General features: G+C 41.1%; 1 protein-coding gene across 5 annotated transcripts in view; it reads left to right on the forward strand.

The window, feature by feature from the left end:
* The first annotated feature begins 6,401 nt into the window (after positions 1–6,401).
* CDYL (chromodomain Y like) overlaps positions 6,402–17,554 on the forward strand; it is a 106,259-nt gene continuing 95,106 nt past the window's right edge. For 2 of the 5 annotated variants that reach the window (XM_064663435.1, XM_064663444.1), the window contains exon 1: positions 6,411–6,849. In XM_064663435.1, coding sequence (XP_064519505.1) covers positions 6,826–6,849 — 24 coding nt within the window. In that variant the 5' untranslated portion in view covers positions 6,411–6,825. Of the gene's footprint in view, positions 6,850–17,554 lie in introns of all 5 variants that reach the window. The other 3 variants (XM_064663411.1, XM_064663420.1, XM_064663427.1) reach the window with 3 other exon arrangements.

The raw sequence follows: 17,554 nt of genomic DNA on the forward strand, positions 1-17,554 counted from the left end.
ACACTGGTTTTGGGATTTGGAAAAGGCTGGATATGTCATGTTGTGAAAAAAAAAATGCTGGAGATTTTTAAACTCTGGAAAAGTCAACCTGTAAATACCATACTCATAACCAGAAGAAATCCTAAAGTTCTCTATGAACAAATGTTCTGCAAGAGCTATATTGGAATAGGTACTTCATTAAAAATCTGTAGGGCTCTCTGTATTCTCTGTAAAAACACAGAGTTTCAGATGTCTTTAATCCTCACATACTTACTCTCTCTAGAATTGTACTTGGTCATGAGAAGGTAAATTACAAATTCCAGAGAAAACCAAAGAATATCTGTCTTTCAGATACGGTACCTACAATTATATCAGTCCTCAACCTACTACTTTTTTAGTTTGTGACATTTCCTTTCAAAAACTGAAGAGGACAGTCCCTAATTACTTTTCAGGTAATGCATAATGATCATTACATTGATCATAAGAATGAGCAAACTGTTATGGCTGATCAGTCATTTCAAGAGTTCTGTAAGGATAAAATTATCCTTCAGTTTCACTCCATGCTCCCATTCCAATCCAGCTATTAAGCTAGGATTTTGTTTTCTCAGTTGTTTTATAAACCTGTTCTCATCCTCACCAAGGCAAGGGAAGCTACATTCCAGTGGTAAGACAGGGCTACTTTGTATAGAGCCTAGGAGTTCAAGGATGTAGCTAAAACTTTTTATCTCTGATGTGGATATAAACATCTAAACTCTGCTGGTGTCCAGTAGGGTGAGCTGAAAGGGTGAGCAACGTAATTGCACAACATTATTTTTATTTTAGATTTCCAGTTCATGGCTTTTAAACACAAACTTAGTTTAAGTTAGGTAATGCTTGCACACCTTCACTGCCTATGTGTGTTCTCCAGTGAGCTATTTGCATTGCCTCTTCCATGGAGCTTTTGCCTCATTTAAGGCATGGAACACATTCTAGGAATAAATCAGAGATGTGTAGAACATATGTAGACTTACAAGGGATGTAAAGAGATATTAATCGCATTTCTGTTAGCATTGACTTCACAGTGCCCATAGTCACAGCTATCTATCTCCGTTTCTGTGTACTGATGGAAGCTGCTGTACTTAAGATTCCGGTTTCAAGTGTTGCAGAACTAAAACTAGTGAGTGGCGAAAGAGGCAAGAGAATGAATGCAGAGAAAAGCAGATCCTGTAGATTAAAACTTGCATTTTTCTCCATGAGATTATAATTTAGTCCTAATTCTATCATAAATCTCCATTTAATACTGAGCAAGCCATTAAAACATAGTAGTCAGGGATGGCTTCTAAATATATCTTTGGAAATTCAATTGAAGATGTTGGGTACCCATCTGGAGGTACAAAAGCATCTAGTATTTACACCCATAATAAATATCAATAAGAAACTACGTTAAAAAATAAATAGTACTATATTCTCTTAGGTTCTTAAATCTAGGTGTCTTTAATTGAACAGCAGAAGTCAGTGGACAACTCTGACAATATTTACGGTAATTTTAGGTCTCAGTTCTACATGAGTAGAGGATGGATAACAAAAACCCCTCTTATTTCATTGGCACATTGTGAAGTAAACTTAATTGTTCTTAAAAAAATTATTACATTGAATCTATTATTGAAGTCCACAAGGAAACAGTGGTGTATCTGACAACATTCTTTGAAAAGAGAGCTAGATATGACGTCAGTCCACAAAAATTATTAAGAATCTCTTACTCTGAGCCTAATTACTCTAAGCATAATTACCATTTCTTTCTTCAGTTATTTAATCTTGTGTTAACTGTCTTAATCTAATCTAGAAGTCAGTGTTTTGCAGATCAATGAAAGTAAGCCTTAGTAGTTTGGAGAATTAGGGGCTCCTCTTTTCTAGACTTTCACATAAAGAATCTTGTTTAACAGTTGTTCCTTCAAGTGATCCCACTTTCCTCAGTGTGTGTCCTGGTTCCTGGCAGCACAGGGTTAATTTTTTTCAGTAGCTGGGAGGGAGCATGGCTAGGACCCAGAAGTTATTCTATACCACTTCACATCATTGCCCAGGGCAGGGGAAAAATGGACTCTCTTCCAGAGAGAAGGGGTTCCTTCCAGTCAAGAAAATGTGGAGGAGGGAGCCAGCTGCTATTGTCTATCTTTTTTTTTCATGTGAATTGTTTCTTTTCTTATACTCTCCATTAGTATTGTAGCTGTTACTGTTCCTTATCTCATTGCTGTTTCTAGTAAATTATTCTTAACTCAACTTGTGATCTTTGCCTTTTGTGCCTCCAATTCTACTCCCCATCCTACAACAGCAGGGACTGGGAGGGCAAAATAGGGGAGTGAGAGAGAGCTGCTCATGGTTTGGAAAGTCTCAGTGTGGGCACTGAATTGGGGAGTACTGTTCTTAAACCACGACAGTGTGTCACAGAACTAACCCCTTTTTTTACGCCTGAAACGACCTCTCTTGAAACTGCACCCACTACAAAACAGAAAACATAACTCTCATCTCTGTGTTGGAAGGACACTTTGCGAGAAATGCCTTTTTCTAGCATTTTTGGTTCTCCACTTTAACTTAAACATCTCAGACCACTTAGAAGATGACAGACTGAGATGGAGATGAGGAAGAGGTGAGGAAACAATGAGGAACAGAATTTACAGAAAATATCAGATTGCAAGGGTGAGCCACATCCCAGGAGTTAACAAGGGGGCAAATGAGCAAAGGATCAAAATAGGAAAGAAAACATACTAGATGCAAAGGGATATTCATATCTATAGATGCAAAGGTATTTCATATCTAAACTGTCAACATAATTGGGCCAGTATGGAGTATTAAACTAATCAGTTGTCTTAGATTAAGAAAGCCTGGATTATAGAAACATGAGTAGGATCAATCTTACCTTTCTTTAGGCAGTTGTAGAAAAGGTGACATACCTCGGATCAGCAAAAAAAAAGTCAACAGTCAACAAAATAAATCAAATGTAGACTTTGATTCATCTGATCAGACATAGGCACCTGCTTTAGGATAAGATGAAGCTGTGCTGTGAATGAGATGAAGATGTGCTGTGAATTCCAGTCACTGCTATCTTTTTGTTGACTGTGAAAAAGTAGCATAGGATCATTTGATCAGGTGTTAATTCCTATAGTGTAACTATCCCATTTAGCCCTATCAATCTCACCTTTTGAAATCCTTTAGCCAATCACTGACTGTATCTCAGCGACTAAATGGTTCATTTCCAAGCCCTACTCCCAAATACTAAAAGGCAGATAATCATCTTAATATGAACAAACATAAGTTACTGATAGTCACTTCATTATCAAGAGTTACGATCTTGTGGATAAACCTCTGCATATCAAATACAGCTGTGATCCCTGGGTTAGAGGAAATCCTAGAGATGTAGACCTGCTCCCATCTAATACAGACCTCTTGGATATTTTCAGTCCCGTGAACTTTCCTTATAGACATTACAGTGGCACAGAGTGAGGTCAAAATGGAGTTGACCTTTCAAATGAATTTGATTCCATGACCTGTACTTTGCCCATAAATTAGAACATTCTTTATTCTGCTAAACAGAAGAACAACTGTCCTCCTGACTTTACCAGGAGTGCTACTAAGTCAATAGTCCACTTTGAACTGGAAGCTCTGTAGGCACATGGTAAAACTTCCTGTTTGGCTGACATTGTCTGGTACTTTCCAAAGCTGGATTAACTAATGCTGCTCAGCCATGTCTGAAAACATTTGCTATCACTGTCAGAACTCAAACTGGCCTGGCTTTCCAGTCTTCTTAGACTGCTCCATTACTGCATTCCATACAACGTTTCTACTGGAAACACTTCCATGGAATGTTAGGAAAGCCATTTAGGAAGTTGGCAGTAAGGTTGGTTTCAACAAACAAAATATTGTTAGAAATTGATACATCCTGCCTCCAGTGAGGAACTTGTGAAGTACCTCTAGAAATAAGAAAGGGTGATTTAGACAATTCACCATGCAACCTTTGGACAATTTGATTTTTTTTCTAGAGAAAGCAAGGTAAGAGCAAGCTAACAAGAAACTTAGTACAGCAAAATCTAACTGCAAAATCTGGACATCAGTCACAAAGCCTGGCAACCTCTCAGATGCTTGAACCATAGCACTATCACATTTTTGAAGAGTATGACTGATTCTCTGAAAAGTCTTATAAAGCAACAAGCACAAAAGGTTAGAAGGCAAGGAAGAATTAATGGCAATGCAAGCAATAAATATGTGTAAAAAAAGAAATTCCTTCACTGAAGATGAATTGTGAAGTGTGGTCAGAACATTAAAAACTAGTAATAACTTTGAGCTTTGGCTCTTTCCTTGAAATACTAAAAATGGAACAATACTGATGAACTGTTTCTTTTTAGTCATCCAGAAAATCAAAACACCTAAGACCTGGTTTACTACAGTGGTGACACCCTTAGTACAGATTTAAGATATTGTAGTTTTATGCCTTGCAAGCAAAGTAACATCTGCAGCAATCGCTGCTGCCATCTCTTTGCTAAAGCATGAGTACTGATTACTTTCAAAGACTGTCTTTCAAAGGGTGGCTACAACAGTGATGTTACGCTGTGTACAGCTCAAAAAGGATTCAGCCCTCTTAGGAATAGCAATTAAATGCTCACCTCCAAAAGGCAGTCACAGAGTTACTAGATCATATGTAGGCCCCTCCTTCCATCAGTGACCCTGTTACTGTCACTGAACGACCCCCTTTTTCACCACTTAGATTAAGTCTAGCCCTTGAACACCTCAAGAAGTGGTTTAAATACCTTTTCATAGACTAGTTAGAAGATTGGGAAACTATGAAAAGTATGAAAGTTCTTAGATATTTTATCCACACAAATTAGGTCCACCTGGAAGTCCGGTACCAGAATTTCAGTTACCCAGATGAAGGATGTTGACCTGGGAGACATCAACATATTTCTCATAAAGAATGGGCATATTAATCAAGCCTGAGAAGGGAATCTCCAGATCTTTCTACACAAATCATCCAAAGCCCACAAATGGATCAACATTTTCTGAATGGGTATCTGCTGGACAATAGTCTTAAACTTGTCCGTCAAAGTAGAACATTGAGGAATTTCTCAGTTTTCCAGAAACACTTCTGAAAGCCTTTGACACACACACACACACACACACACAAAAGGCAACTTGATCAAAATTTAGTTGACCCATTGGGTTGGCTGATTAAACGAATATGATGAACTCTGCTTTAACTTGTGCTGTTCTGTGGCAGAGTATGGCTCCCTGGATGCCTAAGTATGGCAGAACACACAGGTGTGGCATTCCTGTCCTGACACTGGGTTTGTCCCATCCTTCAGCCCTTTTGAGATAAGAAGCTCTGTCTTGAAGAGTTTGCTCCTGAAGAAGTAACTCTTCACATCTACCTTTGCACAGCAATGCCTCCAATTCAACAAGGTAAGGGCTTGCTGCACAGCCCCTCACGTGCACAAATTCCTGTGAAGCACCCCCAGATGATACAAATTCCTGTGAAGCACTACCACCAGATGAAAGAGGTGACAAGAGCATGAGAACGTTGAGGGGTGTAATGAGTGCTGGACCCATAAGAAAGTCAACAGCTCATGGACTTTCTGTTGACTCATCGCACCAGGGAGGCCTCAGCAGGGCCTTCCCGTTTTGGCAAACGCGGTCAGTCGGGAGGTGGAAGGCACGTATCTGCCGTTGGCAGCGACCCTCGAGGGCTGCTTAGTTTATTTTATGGCGAAGGCATCCAACCAAGGAAGTTCGGAGGGGAAAGAAACGCGTGCGTTCGCGATACGGCGTTGCTCGCACATATGGCACCGCAGTAGGGCGATGGGCTGGGAGACGGTGGAGCCCACGGACGAGCGGAGCCCGGAGGGTCGGGCAGGGACGAGCACTTGGGGGAGGGGGGTGCTCGGGGAAGCGACGCACGTGCGTGGGGCCCCATGTCGTCCCAACACCACCCCCTCAGGCTCCCCCTTTCTCCAAACTCCGCGTCCGTCCCGCGGACACCCCCCACCCCCCAGCGCGGTTTCCCGGGCGCGGCCCCGGGCGGGCGCGCGCCCCCGCCGCCCCCCCCGCGCGCCGCCGGGCTCAGCTGAGCAGACAATGGGAGATCAAAGCCGGCGGGGGGAGGAAGGACCGGAGGAGGAGGAGGAGGAGGATGGTGCCGGGCGGGGGGGGGCGGCTGGTGGAGCCGGCGGGGCGGAGAGTGGTGGTTGCGTGTGGCGCTGCCTCTCTGCGCTCGATTAGTGTTCCTGGGGAGGGAGCGAGCGAGCGTAGCCGGGGCCGGCCGGAGGGGTGCGGGGTGGGGGGGAACGCGAGCGCGCGTGTGAGGGTGTGCGCGGGGGCGCGCGGGCCAGGGCGTGCGCGGGGGCGCGCGTTGTGTGTGTGCGCGGGGGCGCGCGTTGTGCGTGCGCGCCGGGCTGTGCGAGGGCGAGCGGGGAGAGCGAGCGAGTTGCGCAGCTGCCGTGCGCGCACCCCCCCCGCCGCCGCCGCCGCCGCCGCCGCCGCCGCCAGCAGCAGCACCAGCAGCAGCGGCAGCAGCAGCAGCAGCAGCACTAGCACCTCACTGGCATTTAACGAGCGGAGCTGCTAGTTGCGCTGGAGAGAGACGCGCAGGGAGGAGGAGGAAGAAGAAGAAGAAGAGGAGGAGGAGGAGGAAGAGGAGGAGGAGGAGGAGGAGGAGGGGGGAAAGAGGAGGAGGAGGGAGAGGGAGGAGGAGAAGAAGAAGAAAAAGAAGAAGAAGAAGAAGACGAGGAGGCAGAAGAGGAGGAGGAGGCCAAACGGACACCAACTGAAACAAAAGTATTTCCAAACCAGCACCCAACTCCACCTTGTGAGGGCTCCCCCAGCATGGCTTCCGAGGAACTCTACGAGGTAAGAGCCCCCGATCCCCGCCGGCCCTGCCCCCGGCCCCGCCGGCCACCGCACCCCACCCCACCCCGCTCGGGAGCCTTTTTGTTGCGCCCCGGGAGCGCCGCCGGGCTTGTCACCCACACTTGCGGCGGGTGCTGCCCCTTCGCGCTGGGCCCGGCGCCTGCGTGTGTGCCCAGCCTGGCCCCCCGCCCCCCCTGCCCTCCCCAGTTTTGCGGGAGGAGGACGGAAATGTGACTGAAAGGAGGAGGCGGCAAAGTGTTACCGTGGCCTGCACTGCCCCCCCCCCCCGCCCCCCCCTCCCTCTTTTCCCCACGTTCACACAACACTTTGAGTCCAGCAGGAGCAGAGGGGGTGCTGGATGGGGCGAGCGGCGCTGACAGCCCCGGCGGCGAGCACGCCGGAGTGCGAGCCCGGCGCTGTGCAAAAATGTGTGCAAAGCCGAGTTATTGCCTCTGTCCGGCCCAGGGGGAGTTTGGGGGGGGGGGGGGGGGGAGGGCTAAGGGGCTCTCCTCTTGGGTTTGTGTCTGTACCAAGGTCCCGTGCCACCATCGTGTCCCTTGGCCGTGCAGCAAGCTGCGGCGATGCAAAATATTAAAATTTAAACTCGGCTCTTCGTGCTCCAACCATACGGTTGAGGTTGCAAGGGAAGCCCCAAAAAGATTGAAAGTTAAGGCTCTGACACGCCATCCCTCACTCGTCGCTCGGGAGGTGGTCAGAGGGTGTGCTGACGGGAGAGGAAGGTTTTGGGGTGAAGAACGGAGCGAGGTGACAGCCTAACTTTGAATTTCCTGTCTTATGTGTGGCAATTTCACATCCTTGCCCTTGATTGAAAAGCATCATGGTTCTCTTGGATTGAACTTCCTTGTTTTTATTTTTACAAGAAGTCATCCCTGGGAGTGAAAAGCTGCTGTTGTTTTGCAGCCGTTCTTGCCTTTTAGGTAAAGAAGTGGCCACCCAAAACCAAAAATGGTCTTATCTTGTAGTTAATATGCATCGAGGCAGTGATCTATTAAAAAAAAAAGTATATCCAGAGGCTGGAATTCTAAGGTCAAAGAGAGAACAGACAGCCTTCAGGACACTTGACAGAAGATGTCTTACTGTACTGTTGGTGCACATGTATCTCTCGTTAATGGAGTTACATGCCAGTGAAAGGTGCCCCTGGTGGGCTTATGTTCGAAGCAAGTTGACTGCCAAGCAGAGGTGCTGAACTGATAGACTAGAAAGAAGACTGAAGGCCTGTATTCCCAAGACAGATAAATCATAGTTAATTGCTTTGGCAAGTTTCCCCATCCTCATAATGTGGCTTAAGCCAATCTTGAAGGGATCATCCCTGGGAGGAGAGAAATTTAGAGACCACTCTGCATCCGAAGGGATTGCCAAAAACTTGCTTTGACTTTGGAAAAACTTCTGTTGGGTTTGTGGAGTTTGGCCCGTAGACTCTGATGTGACCGGTACTTGCTCTTAGTGTGTTGCTGTGTTTGATCAAAGATGGACAATAGGATATTGGTTTCAACAGGCATAAAGAAATGACCAGAAGAATTCTGTTTGCTGGGCATTGGGCTGAAGTTGAGTGACCATTGTGCATGACTCTTCTTGGTTGTCTTGAGTTGTTTTCAAAATGTTGACTTGTACGAAAGTCTCAGTAGTCTGTCGAGCATGGCCGTCCTCACTTGGCACGTGGTGTGTGATGGCTATTGGGCAAAATCCTCTTTTGCAAACCACCTGAAGAGATAAACTACTTCTTTAATTTTAAAAATGAGACACATTCTTTAATCGTGTAAGTGCAAAGTCTGATTGAGATGCCGAAGTTGTTAATGCTTTTGGACTAGGATGTGGTCAAGGTGTCTTTTTTTTCTAGATTGCTCGTTTTTGACAAGTTTTGTCTTATGATGAATTTTCTAGCCATGTTTGAAAAATCATAAAATAATAAATAATTCAAATGTAGTGAGCACTAATTTGGGAAGGACATAGCTGCAGGTTAATGTGAAATGTTAACTATTTAGTAATTTAAACTGTTATGTGAACTGCCCAGGGTATTGACTGGGGCTTTATTTCTGTTTCATGGCTATTTTCTTTATAGTTCATGCCGTACAATAGTCTTTGAATCTGGTGTTTGAAATCCAGTGCCATGTGTTATACCTCTGTTTTTCCTTCTGAATCTGGATCTGGTGTCTTGATCAAAAAAAATGTATAATCTATTTGCAATTGTTAGTCTAAGTACGAATGCCAGCTACTCCTGGTGATATGTGTCATGGTTCTTCCAAAATACAAATAAAAATTCCTCTTATAAAAAATGAAGGTAAGTTTTTTTGTTGGTTTTTTTTTTAAGGATTCATTTGTTTATGGGATTATTTTTACTCTGGATATCATCTCTGGAGAGAGGGAGCTGATCTCTATGTAGGCCAGTGATTTGGAATTCAAAGATCAAGCCCTTGAAATATATGAACAGGCTGGAAGGATGACTGTTGGTCTGACTGTATATCCTCTATGCTGTTTGTTCCTGGGCTGTATATCCTCCATGTCATGTGTTCCTGAGCACACAGGAGAGGTTGTGGTAATGACTACCTGCTTCTTTTTTTTTTTCGAGAGAGTAGAAGATCTGAAGAAAATATGGAACTTTATTGAGAAAAATTATAAGAGACTCTTTTTTCTATATGGAAAATGAAACAATTGGTAATGTTTCCAGCCTCTGTGGGTGAGGCGAATAGCATAGTTTTTCTGTTTGTAAGTTTGATTCTTCAAGTGACAGTTTGTTTCTTAGTGAGGTGGACAGACATGGAGAAACTGGTGAACAAGATAGGTAAAGGAAAACATAAGAAAAGGTGCCATTGTATTTGGATTTCCACAAGTTTTTTCAATAGGGATTGACATCTTAGGGCATCTCTCTTCATATCTGCGTTGCTGTGGTTTCTGGAAAGTCCTTTGTACATCCCTTTGGGCGAATAGGAGGGCTACTTTCTTTTTCACTGTGACAACTTTCGTTTAGTGACTGTTTCCCACCAGCTGAAATTGTGTTGATTATTCTCCTTATCTTCTCTGGAGTAATTAGAAGTAGGGTATCCACCTCATTTAGAAGGTTATTTTGAAAGCAAACTATGTTTGCTCTCACTGCAGTCAAATCCCTTGACCTCCTTTGGCAAAGTCTTGTAGTGATGTCTGGGATTGAAGTCATTCTGAGTTGTGGTTGGCATGACAAGTTTGTTTGATGAAATGTGGAAATGATTCCATACAAGTGCTCTCCAGGACAACTGTGTGTTGGCCAGCAGGTCAGACGTACCAAATGGCATCTGGTAGACAACTAGTAACTCTGTGCTGAGTTTGGAAGAGTCTCTTTCTCATAAAATTTATTAACTTTTTTTGTATTAGATGTGGTGGAAATGTATCAAAGTTCTCTGTCTGTGGGCATTGTATCTAGTTAAAGTGCCAAGTGTTTCTATCTTTCCTCTGAGGATTACTGGTAGAGGTGATGGTATAAATGGCCCATTGGTTTAATTTATGTAACCATAGTTTGGCTTGGGCCATGATTGCTAGTCATATCACAACATTTTTACTGGGTTTTACCAGAAGTAAGCAAAACAGTTTGTGTGAACTTTGCAAGTACACCTATGCATTGATGCCTTTTCCATGAAAATATTACAGATTAACATAACTTGAAGTTCTGTAGTTCAAAATTATACATTTTTGTATGTTTTATATATAATGGAAAATGTCTTTCTTTTTTTTTTAATTCTTCAAGTGTCTTGCAAAATACATATGCATTTTTTTCATCCTGGTGTCTGGTATTCTCAAGGTGATTCTTCACTTCCAATGATGATTCAGTATTTTTGGTTTTATTTTTAGAACTAAGGCCTTTGACATTAAATTATACAGATACAGCGAAATTACAAACTGAAAGAAATTTAAGGAGCAACTGCCTGAAGTTCTATGGCCTTGCAGTAAGCTATATGTCGGGTTTAAACACCTAATAAGTAAGACCCAAAGACACGTATTCCAAGAAAATTTAAACTTTGTGTATACGGTAGCGGCCACAAGTCAAAAAAAGTGGTCCTGTGGGCTGTTCTTCATCTACTAGGCTAGTTTTTTAAATAATAGTGTAGAAAATTGGAGGAGAAATGCTGTCATTTTGCTGAAAATTTGATACTGCATAGGAGTTACCCACTTAAACCCAGCTTTTCTCTCACAACCCTAGTAACACTGCAGCAATCGAACCTTCATCATGTTTTGTGTGCATTTACTGGGAAGTTTAAACATTTGTTTTGCTTAAGTTAACTGAAAGGGTAAATCCATTATCTATGGTACACAGCTCGGAGTTTGTTGTAATTTCTTATAGCTATTTGATGAAAAATTGCTATTAACAGCAAATTAGAATTGGCTGTTTGGGCAATAGCTGGTTTTTTCCTAATTGAAATGGTTTTTTTAATTCAACCTGTCTTGCAGGAAGTCCAGATTGTCTTGGGATCTATCTTCTGCTGCTTGTCTCTGATGTGCTGATTCCCAAGGTCTTGGTTAAAGATCTTGTTCATAAAGGAGGTCTTATAGTCATTGAGATGTAATGCCTGAGTTTTTGCAATTTTATTTTGACAAGTGGTGCAAATGTTACTGCTTGTTTCAGGCAAGGTAAAAGACTAAGACTGCTTGACTGCTTGACTGACCCTACCCAACTAAACAAGACTAGGAATTTACATTAGACCTGTTTGTATTGCTTTCACCCCTTAGGAACTATACATCTGACTTAAAATAGAATTGAGGATTAGCTGTTCTTCCCCCATTGGTGACTTTCACTTCTTTAAACCAGATCATGAATGCAAGAGCACTGCAGAAATGGAGCCATCATATTTAGTGCATGAAGCTTGACTTCTCCATGTCCCGCCAGGCTGCTTTTCGCCAGCTTGAGTTAGCTCCAGAGCTCTGGACAAAATTGAGAAGGTCTGGTGCCCTGTCTTCTGCTGCTGCCACAGGGGGAATGCCTGAGCTCCCCCTGGGATTTCCTCCAGTGTGCTCTGCCCTCTGCAGTGCCACTGGCCTGGCAAGGCTCTAGGCTGCTCCCGGAGTGAGTTCAAACACACGTGTGCAAAGGAATGAACTTCTGCCTGTGTCTTGTGTAGAACTGCAAGTGGTTCACAGATAAAGAGGTGTTTTAGCAGTTTTTATGCATGAAACTCATTTGTACCTACATGTACAAAATAGGTATATTGAGAAAATATATGTTTTTAATTTTTTTCTGTGTAACTTACTTTGAATTGCCCATGTCCATCACAGAAAAAAAAAGATGGGAGGCAGAGGAGGTGGGAAACGGGGAGAGATGCACCATCCATAAAGCATGTAAAGCTCGGATAATTCTTACCTTCACAGTCCCTGGCTTTTACTGTGATTTAATTTCTAGAATTTTTTGGTCAATCAGAGATTTACTGCTGTGGTGCTGGTTTAGAGTTACAGAATAATTACTTCCAACTTGCAAAACTACTATCACAGAAGGTTTCTTGCACTATGCTGATGTTCGGTAGCTCTTGAATGAGGATGAATTATCGGACACAAAGGACTTAATGAGACACACCACAGCCCCTTGTTCCTCAGGAAAGTTGGCATAGCTGGAACAGCATCAGTGGTGCTGTGTCCCTTTCAGACTTCTCAGTAGGTGCAGCTTCATTTCTTCCTGACTGCTGCAGCATTTCTGACCTGTGCCAAAGTGGTAGAAAAAACAAGTTACTAACAGTTATGCTTTCATCTTATTCAACCAGAATGACTTCTTAAATATGTGATAACTGGATGTGCAGATCTGATGGATATAAGTGATATGCAGGCCTGTAATGCCACTCTTATTCTTCTGTAGTAAATTCCAAATCTGCTCTTACTGGGCAGTTTATTGTTTTTATGTATCTGTTGGAGCTCCACAAACTGTGTTTGCGGGGTTAAAAGGGATGCTCAAGTCAGTCCCTGTTCACTTCTTCTGTGCCTTTGAGGTTTTTGATGACATGTGATAGATAACTTTATTGTTCAAGAAGTACAGGCTTGATTATTTTTTTTAATCTTAGAGTAAAACATTTATAATTTACGTATTAAACATACCATGTGCTTTCTCTGACAGTCTATTGTTAGACTAGAAAATACTTTAAAAGTTCTGTATTTTTCATTATCAATTGTATTTTCCAAAGCTGTGGTATCTTTCTTAGAAGAGCTTTTATTTTTCTAATTTTTGATGGACTTTTAATATTTACACACAAGAATTTTGTGTTCTTTGAAACCCTTTCTTTGAACCTCTCTCTGTATTACTTAGAGGAAAAGAAAATTAGCATGTTACTGGCTTAGTACACTATTAAGGGAAGAATATACTGTTTTCATAAACATCCTCAGAAGATTTACGTGTGTCCCTTAATGATGACTTGTGGTAGATATTTTTCAAGGCACCTATGAATATGTATGAATACATAGAATGGATATGGATTAAAAACCATTTTTTAATCATAGATTTCCATTTTTAAATTATTTTGAAGCCACTTTGGTAGCATTAGCTGCAAAATAAAGCAACTATTTTCTAATTATCTTTTAACTGTCTATTAGTTATATTTAATAATGAAACTACTGTAACATAGTTCTGTTGTGATTCCTTAGTGAGGCTTCACATTTTGTAATCACGGTACATAAAATGAATTAGTATAGCTCTGATCAAATCTTCCTTCTTGGCCATGTTATGTCTGAGGGTTTGTTTGTTTCATTTCTTTTGTGGGGAAAGATAAGGTATGTGTTTTAAGTGGCCTAACCACATTTGTAGTTGTGCCTCTCTAACTCTTCTGCCCCCACAGTTTCTGAAGGTTTCACTCCTTTTAAGGAAATTAGGTGTTAATGCTCAGTCTGATTGTCATAGTAGCATCTGAAAAATCAAAATCCAGAGTTTTTTTTTTAATATCCTAGGTTGATAGGGAAGGAAGAATACATACTTTTTTTTTTTTTTTTAGTGACTTTATGATTTTAATTTTGCAGAGACATTTAAATACTTCTCTTAGCATCACCACTTCCTGTAGAATACTGGTTTATGGAAATTTTCTTGTTTTAGGGAATTTGGCTTTAGTTTGAAGATGTCAATTTAAAGCAAGTTGTGGGAAGTATGTTATGATGTATTTATCACAGAAAAATATTAGATGTACATTTTGTAAATATGTATGTAGGGGAACCAGTGAGGTCCATTCTTAAGAGTGTTGAAATGGATATACCTTAACTCCAAAATACTTTCCTGACTGTGATGTGTTGAATGTTCTACTCAGTCAGACGTCTGTTTTGAAGTTTTTTCCATTAAATGCAGTTCTTCAATGAGGCATCATCAGGATATTGATAACATTTTTGTTACCAATAACTAGATACATGAGGGATGCAAAGCAATTCAAAGTAAATTTGGGAAAATTAGCTGGATTATAGTTTGGCTAGCTGTTAAATCATGCTAGTTTGTTGTGTTTTGATTTCAGCACCGTATTTTCCCCAGTTCTATGTGTGTATAAAACATAGCTCCTACTAGTGCAGTGTAACTCTTCCACTTTGCTTTAACGGCTAGGTTACTCACAAGGTTAAAACTAACAGACCTGGGATTGTGTCTAAAACGAAATAATGAGAATGTGAGGCTATAGGTTCTTGCACAAAAGATCCACCCAGTTCAGCTTCCTGATTCCTATGACAGGTCCATAATGTCTTACTGTAGAGGAAAAAGTGGGAAACGTGACACAGCAATAGTCGTTGGGAGCTTTCATGGCTGGTTTTGTTGGGAGAAGGCAGATTTGAGCCTTGGTTATAAAATGCCAGCAGCATGACCTGAGCTGCCCAGCTGTTCATAGCCCACCTTCGTTCCCTGCGCATATCTGCCACAGGGTTGCGGCTGCAGGCTCGGGAAAAGGCAGGGGCACATCTGTGGATGGAGCCATTCTGTGCCCATTTCTGTTGATCCTGGCAGGGTGTGGTGTAAGGAGAATGATGTGATTGCTGGGTTGCTCAGTTGTGTTAGCACAATTGTTCCTTGGGCTAAACTTTCATCATTTTCTCTTCGGACAATATTTCTAAACACTCACAGGGGTCTTCTTCAGTTGTTGTAGTTTAAGGCATTTGTATAGGTATTTTCTGAGTCATAACCACAGAATACATTGGTGTTACTGAACTCTATTAATTTGTACTTAAATTTTTCAAGAGGAGGTTGTTAGCTTATGTGATCAAACAGAACAGAAACACTAACTCTGTGTGAAACCTAAAATCATCAGCAGTGTACACTCCAGATGCCTGCAGAGTCTTCAGTGGAGATTTAATGTGCTTAAGGATTCCATCCCAAAAAAAGGTCTAGCTACCAGCTTTGTGTGAGTAGACTCGTAGTCTAGAAAATTTGGAAAGAGGAATATGCCTAGAGAATAAAACAAATTGTCATAGCACTTGTAATAATAATTCTAGGAATTAATCTCATTATTTGAAATTAGTACTGTTTTGTGAGTGTAAGTATAAACCATAGTAGACTGTACTGGAGTAAAATATATAAAATTAGGAAGATTGATGGAAAACTTCTGAAAACAGAAAAAACCTGTTTTTTTCTTCTCTGTAGGCTTTTTGCCATATAGTAACTCTATACCATAACTCTTAGGTGACCACTAATGTTTTCAATGCTGACATTTTCTTTCTTGCTTGTTTGGGTCACAGATAAGGACCAAACTTGATCTTGAATTAATAGTGCTTTCTAAGAACAAAGAAACATAAAGTAAAAGGAATTATGTTTGCATCAGACTGAGAATCTTGAGCTTTTGTTCTGTATTTTTCTGTGGAGTTAGATCATAAATATAGTTGTTCTATATAGAAATATTCAAAGCAACTCAACTGTGAGCATTTCCAGCTAAACAGTTTCTAATGCCTCCTGAAAGGGTTGCTGTAGATCTTCCCCAGCTCGCCACCCTCCTTTGCAGCTGAAGGAGTAACTAGATGTCCAAGCATTCCCAAGGGCAACAGAAACGAGTGCAGTTTTAGAGTAGTCAATCAATTTTCACTTCTGATTTTGCAAGGTCAGAAGTTTCAAAGATAAAATTTAAACTGTTGGTGCACATCGGGTTTTTTATAGTATATGTATGTGGCTAGAGAAGGTTAAAGCCCAGCTTACGAGTTGTTTTCAAATGTTCTTTCCTTTGTGTGGTTCATATGCTTAGTGTTATGTACTTCATGTTTGGATTTGATTGTACAAAAGGGGCTGTGTTGAGTGGGAGAGTAAAGGACACTTGATCTCTGTGTGGTTTTAATTTGGAAAAAACTTCCGTAAGACACTGCAATATGGAAGTCTAGGGCAAGTTTATTATCATATGACTTTTGAGAGACATTGACTTCCAGAGAATTAGCATTGGAATAAGCTGTATTTTCACCCAGGTAATCAAGCAATGACGATCAGTAACAACAAAGAATTTTTTCCCAGATGCCAATGGCAAATAAGGTAGCTTCCTGTTTCAAAAGTTCCATCAGTGTTTCAGATTCTATTTCACTCAAGTTAGAGACATCTCTCTTCTATCAGGGCAGCTCCTTAATTGATTTGTTTTTCCTGTCTCCCACATTGTATTCATCACATCTCCTGAGATTTGTGTTTATTTATTTAAACCACCCAAGAACAAAATATCAAGTTCTGAGTGAGAAGATGGAAATCACTGTATTTAAGGAGGCATCTCTGAGATGTAGCATTGTAGGACTGTTAAAACATGGAAGCTGGTACATCAAGCAGTTGCTGATTTTGACAGCTTATGTTCTATGACTACAGAAACCCAATGGATATAAAGGATTACTACTTCACAAATCTTTAAAACCATACAAAGATGGAATCTTGCTCTTATTTTCATCAGCAGGATACATGTATGCAGACTGTACCATGCTTCTCTACTTTCTTATCAGTAAAGGTTTAATAACAGGGTTGTCTTTTATTGGATATTTTTAAAATGTGTATTGAGATAAATCATTCAAACACGGTATCTTTAAAACCAGTTCTTTACAATGATCAATTTCGATTTTAAGTTCAGTTTTGCCCTGAAACTGGTGCAATGCAGAACAAGCACGTTGAATAAAATGGTGTTTTGGAGGTTACCTATGCATGCCATGAAACATGGATTTAGTGAGGATATAGAATGAACACTAGCACATCATGTGGTTTATGTCCCCATGAACATTAGGTTTTAATCCACTCCTAGTGGCAGGTGAAACTGTGCTGTTGTTCATTTATACCTATCCCCATGTTATTTTCCTCCATTTATCCAGAGAAAATAATTTGCTATGCTCCAATTCTTTGTGCCTTTGGATACTTAGGAGAAGGAAGGAGTGATGCACAAATATCAGTTGTTAAATAGCATGTGATATGTTTTTTCAGTACAAGAAGATCTTAGTTAAACGTAATACTGGTGTTGGTCTGTAAAATGTGAAGCTGTTTATTGCTGTGTGTTATTTGAATATATTCAGTATTAATTGAATTATTCAGTGCTAAAGTCCTTGGTCAAGTAATTACAACCTAGTTTATTCTAAAGAATTTTGTCCTTCACACTTGAGCATATATATATATCTAATCAAAGCTATGAAATGTAACAAAACCCATTCATTGCATGCACACAAAATAATTTCTGTATTATGGCATTCTTATTGTCAAAGAAAAATAATGTTCTTTGGCTGTGGATATTTTAATAAATAATGGGAATTAATGAGAGTCATCGCTCTAATGTAT

This window comes from Pseudopipra pipra, chromosome 1, assembly GCF_036250125.1.
Source record: "Pseudopipra pipra isolate bDixPip1 chromosome 1, bDixPip1.hap1, whole genome shotgun sequence".
NCBI lineage: Eukaryota > Metazoa > Chordata > Aves > Passeriformes > Pipridae > Pseudopipra > Pseudopipra pipra.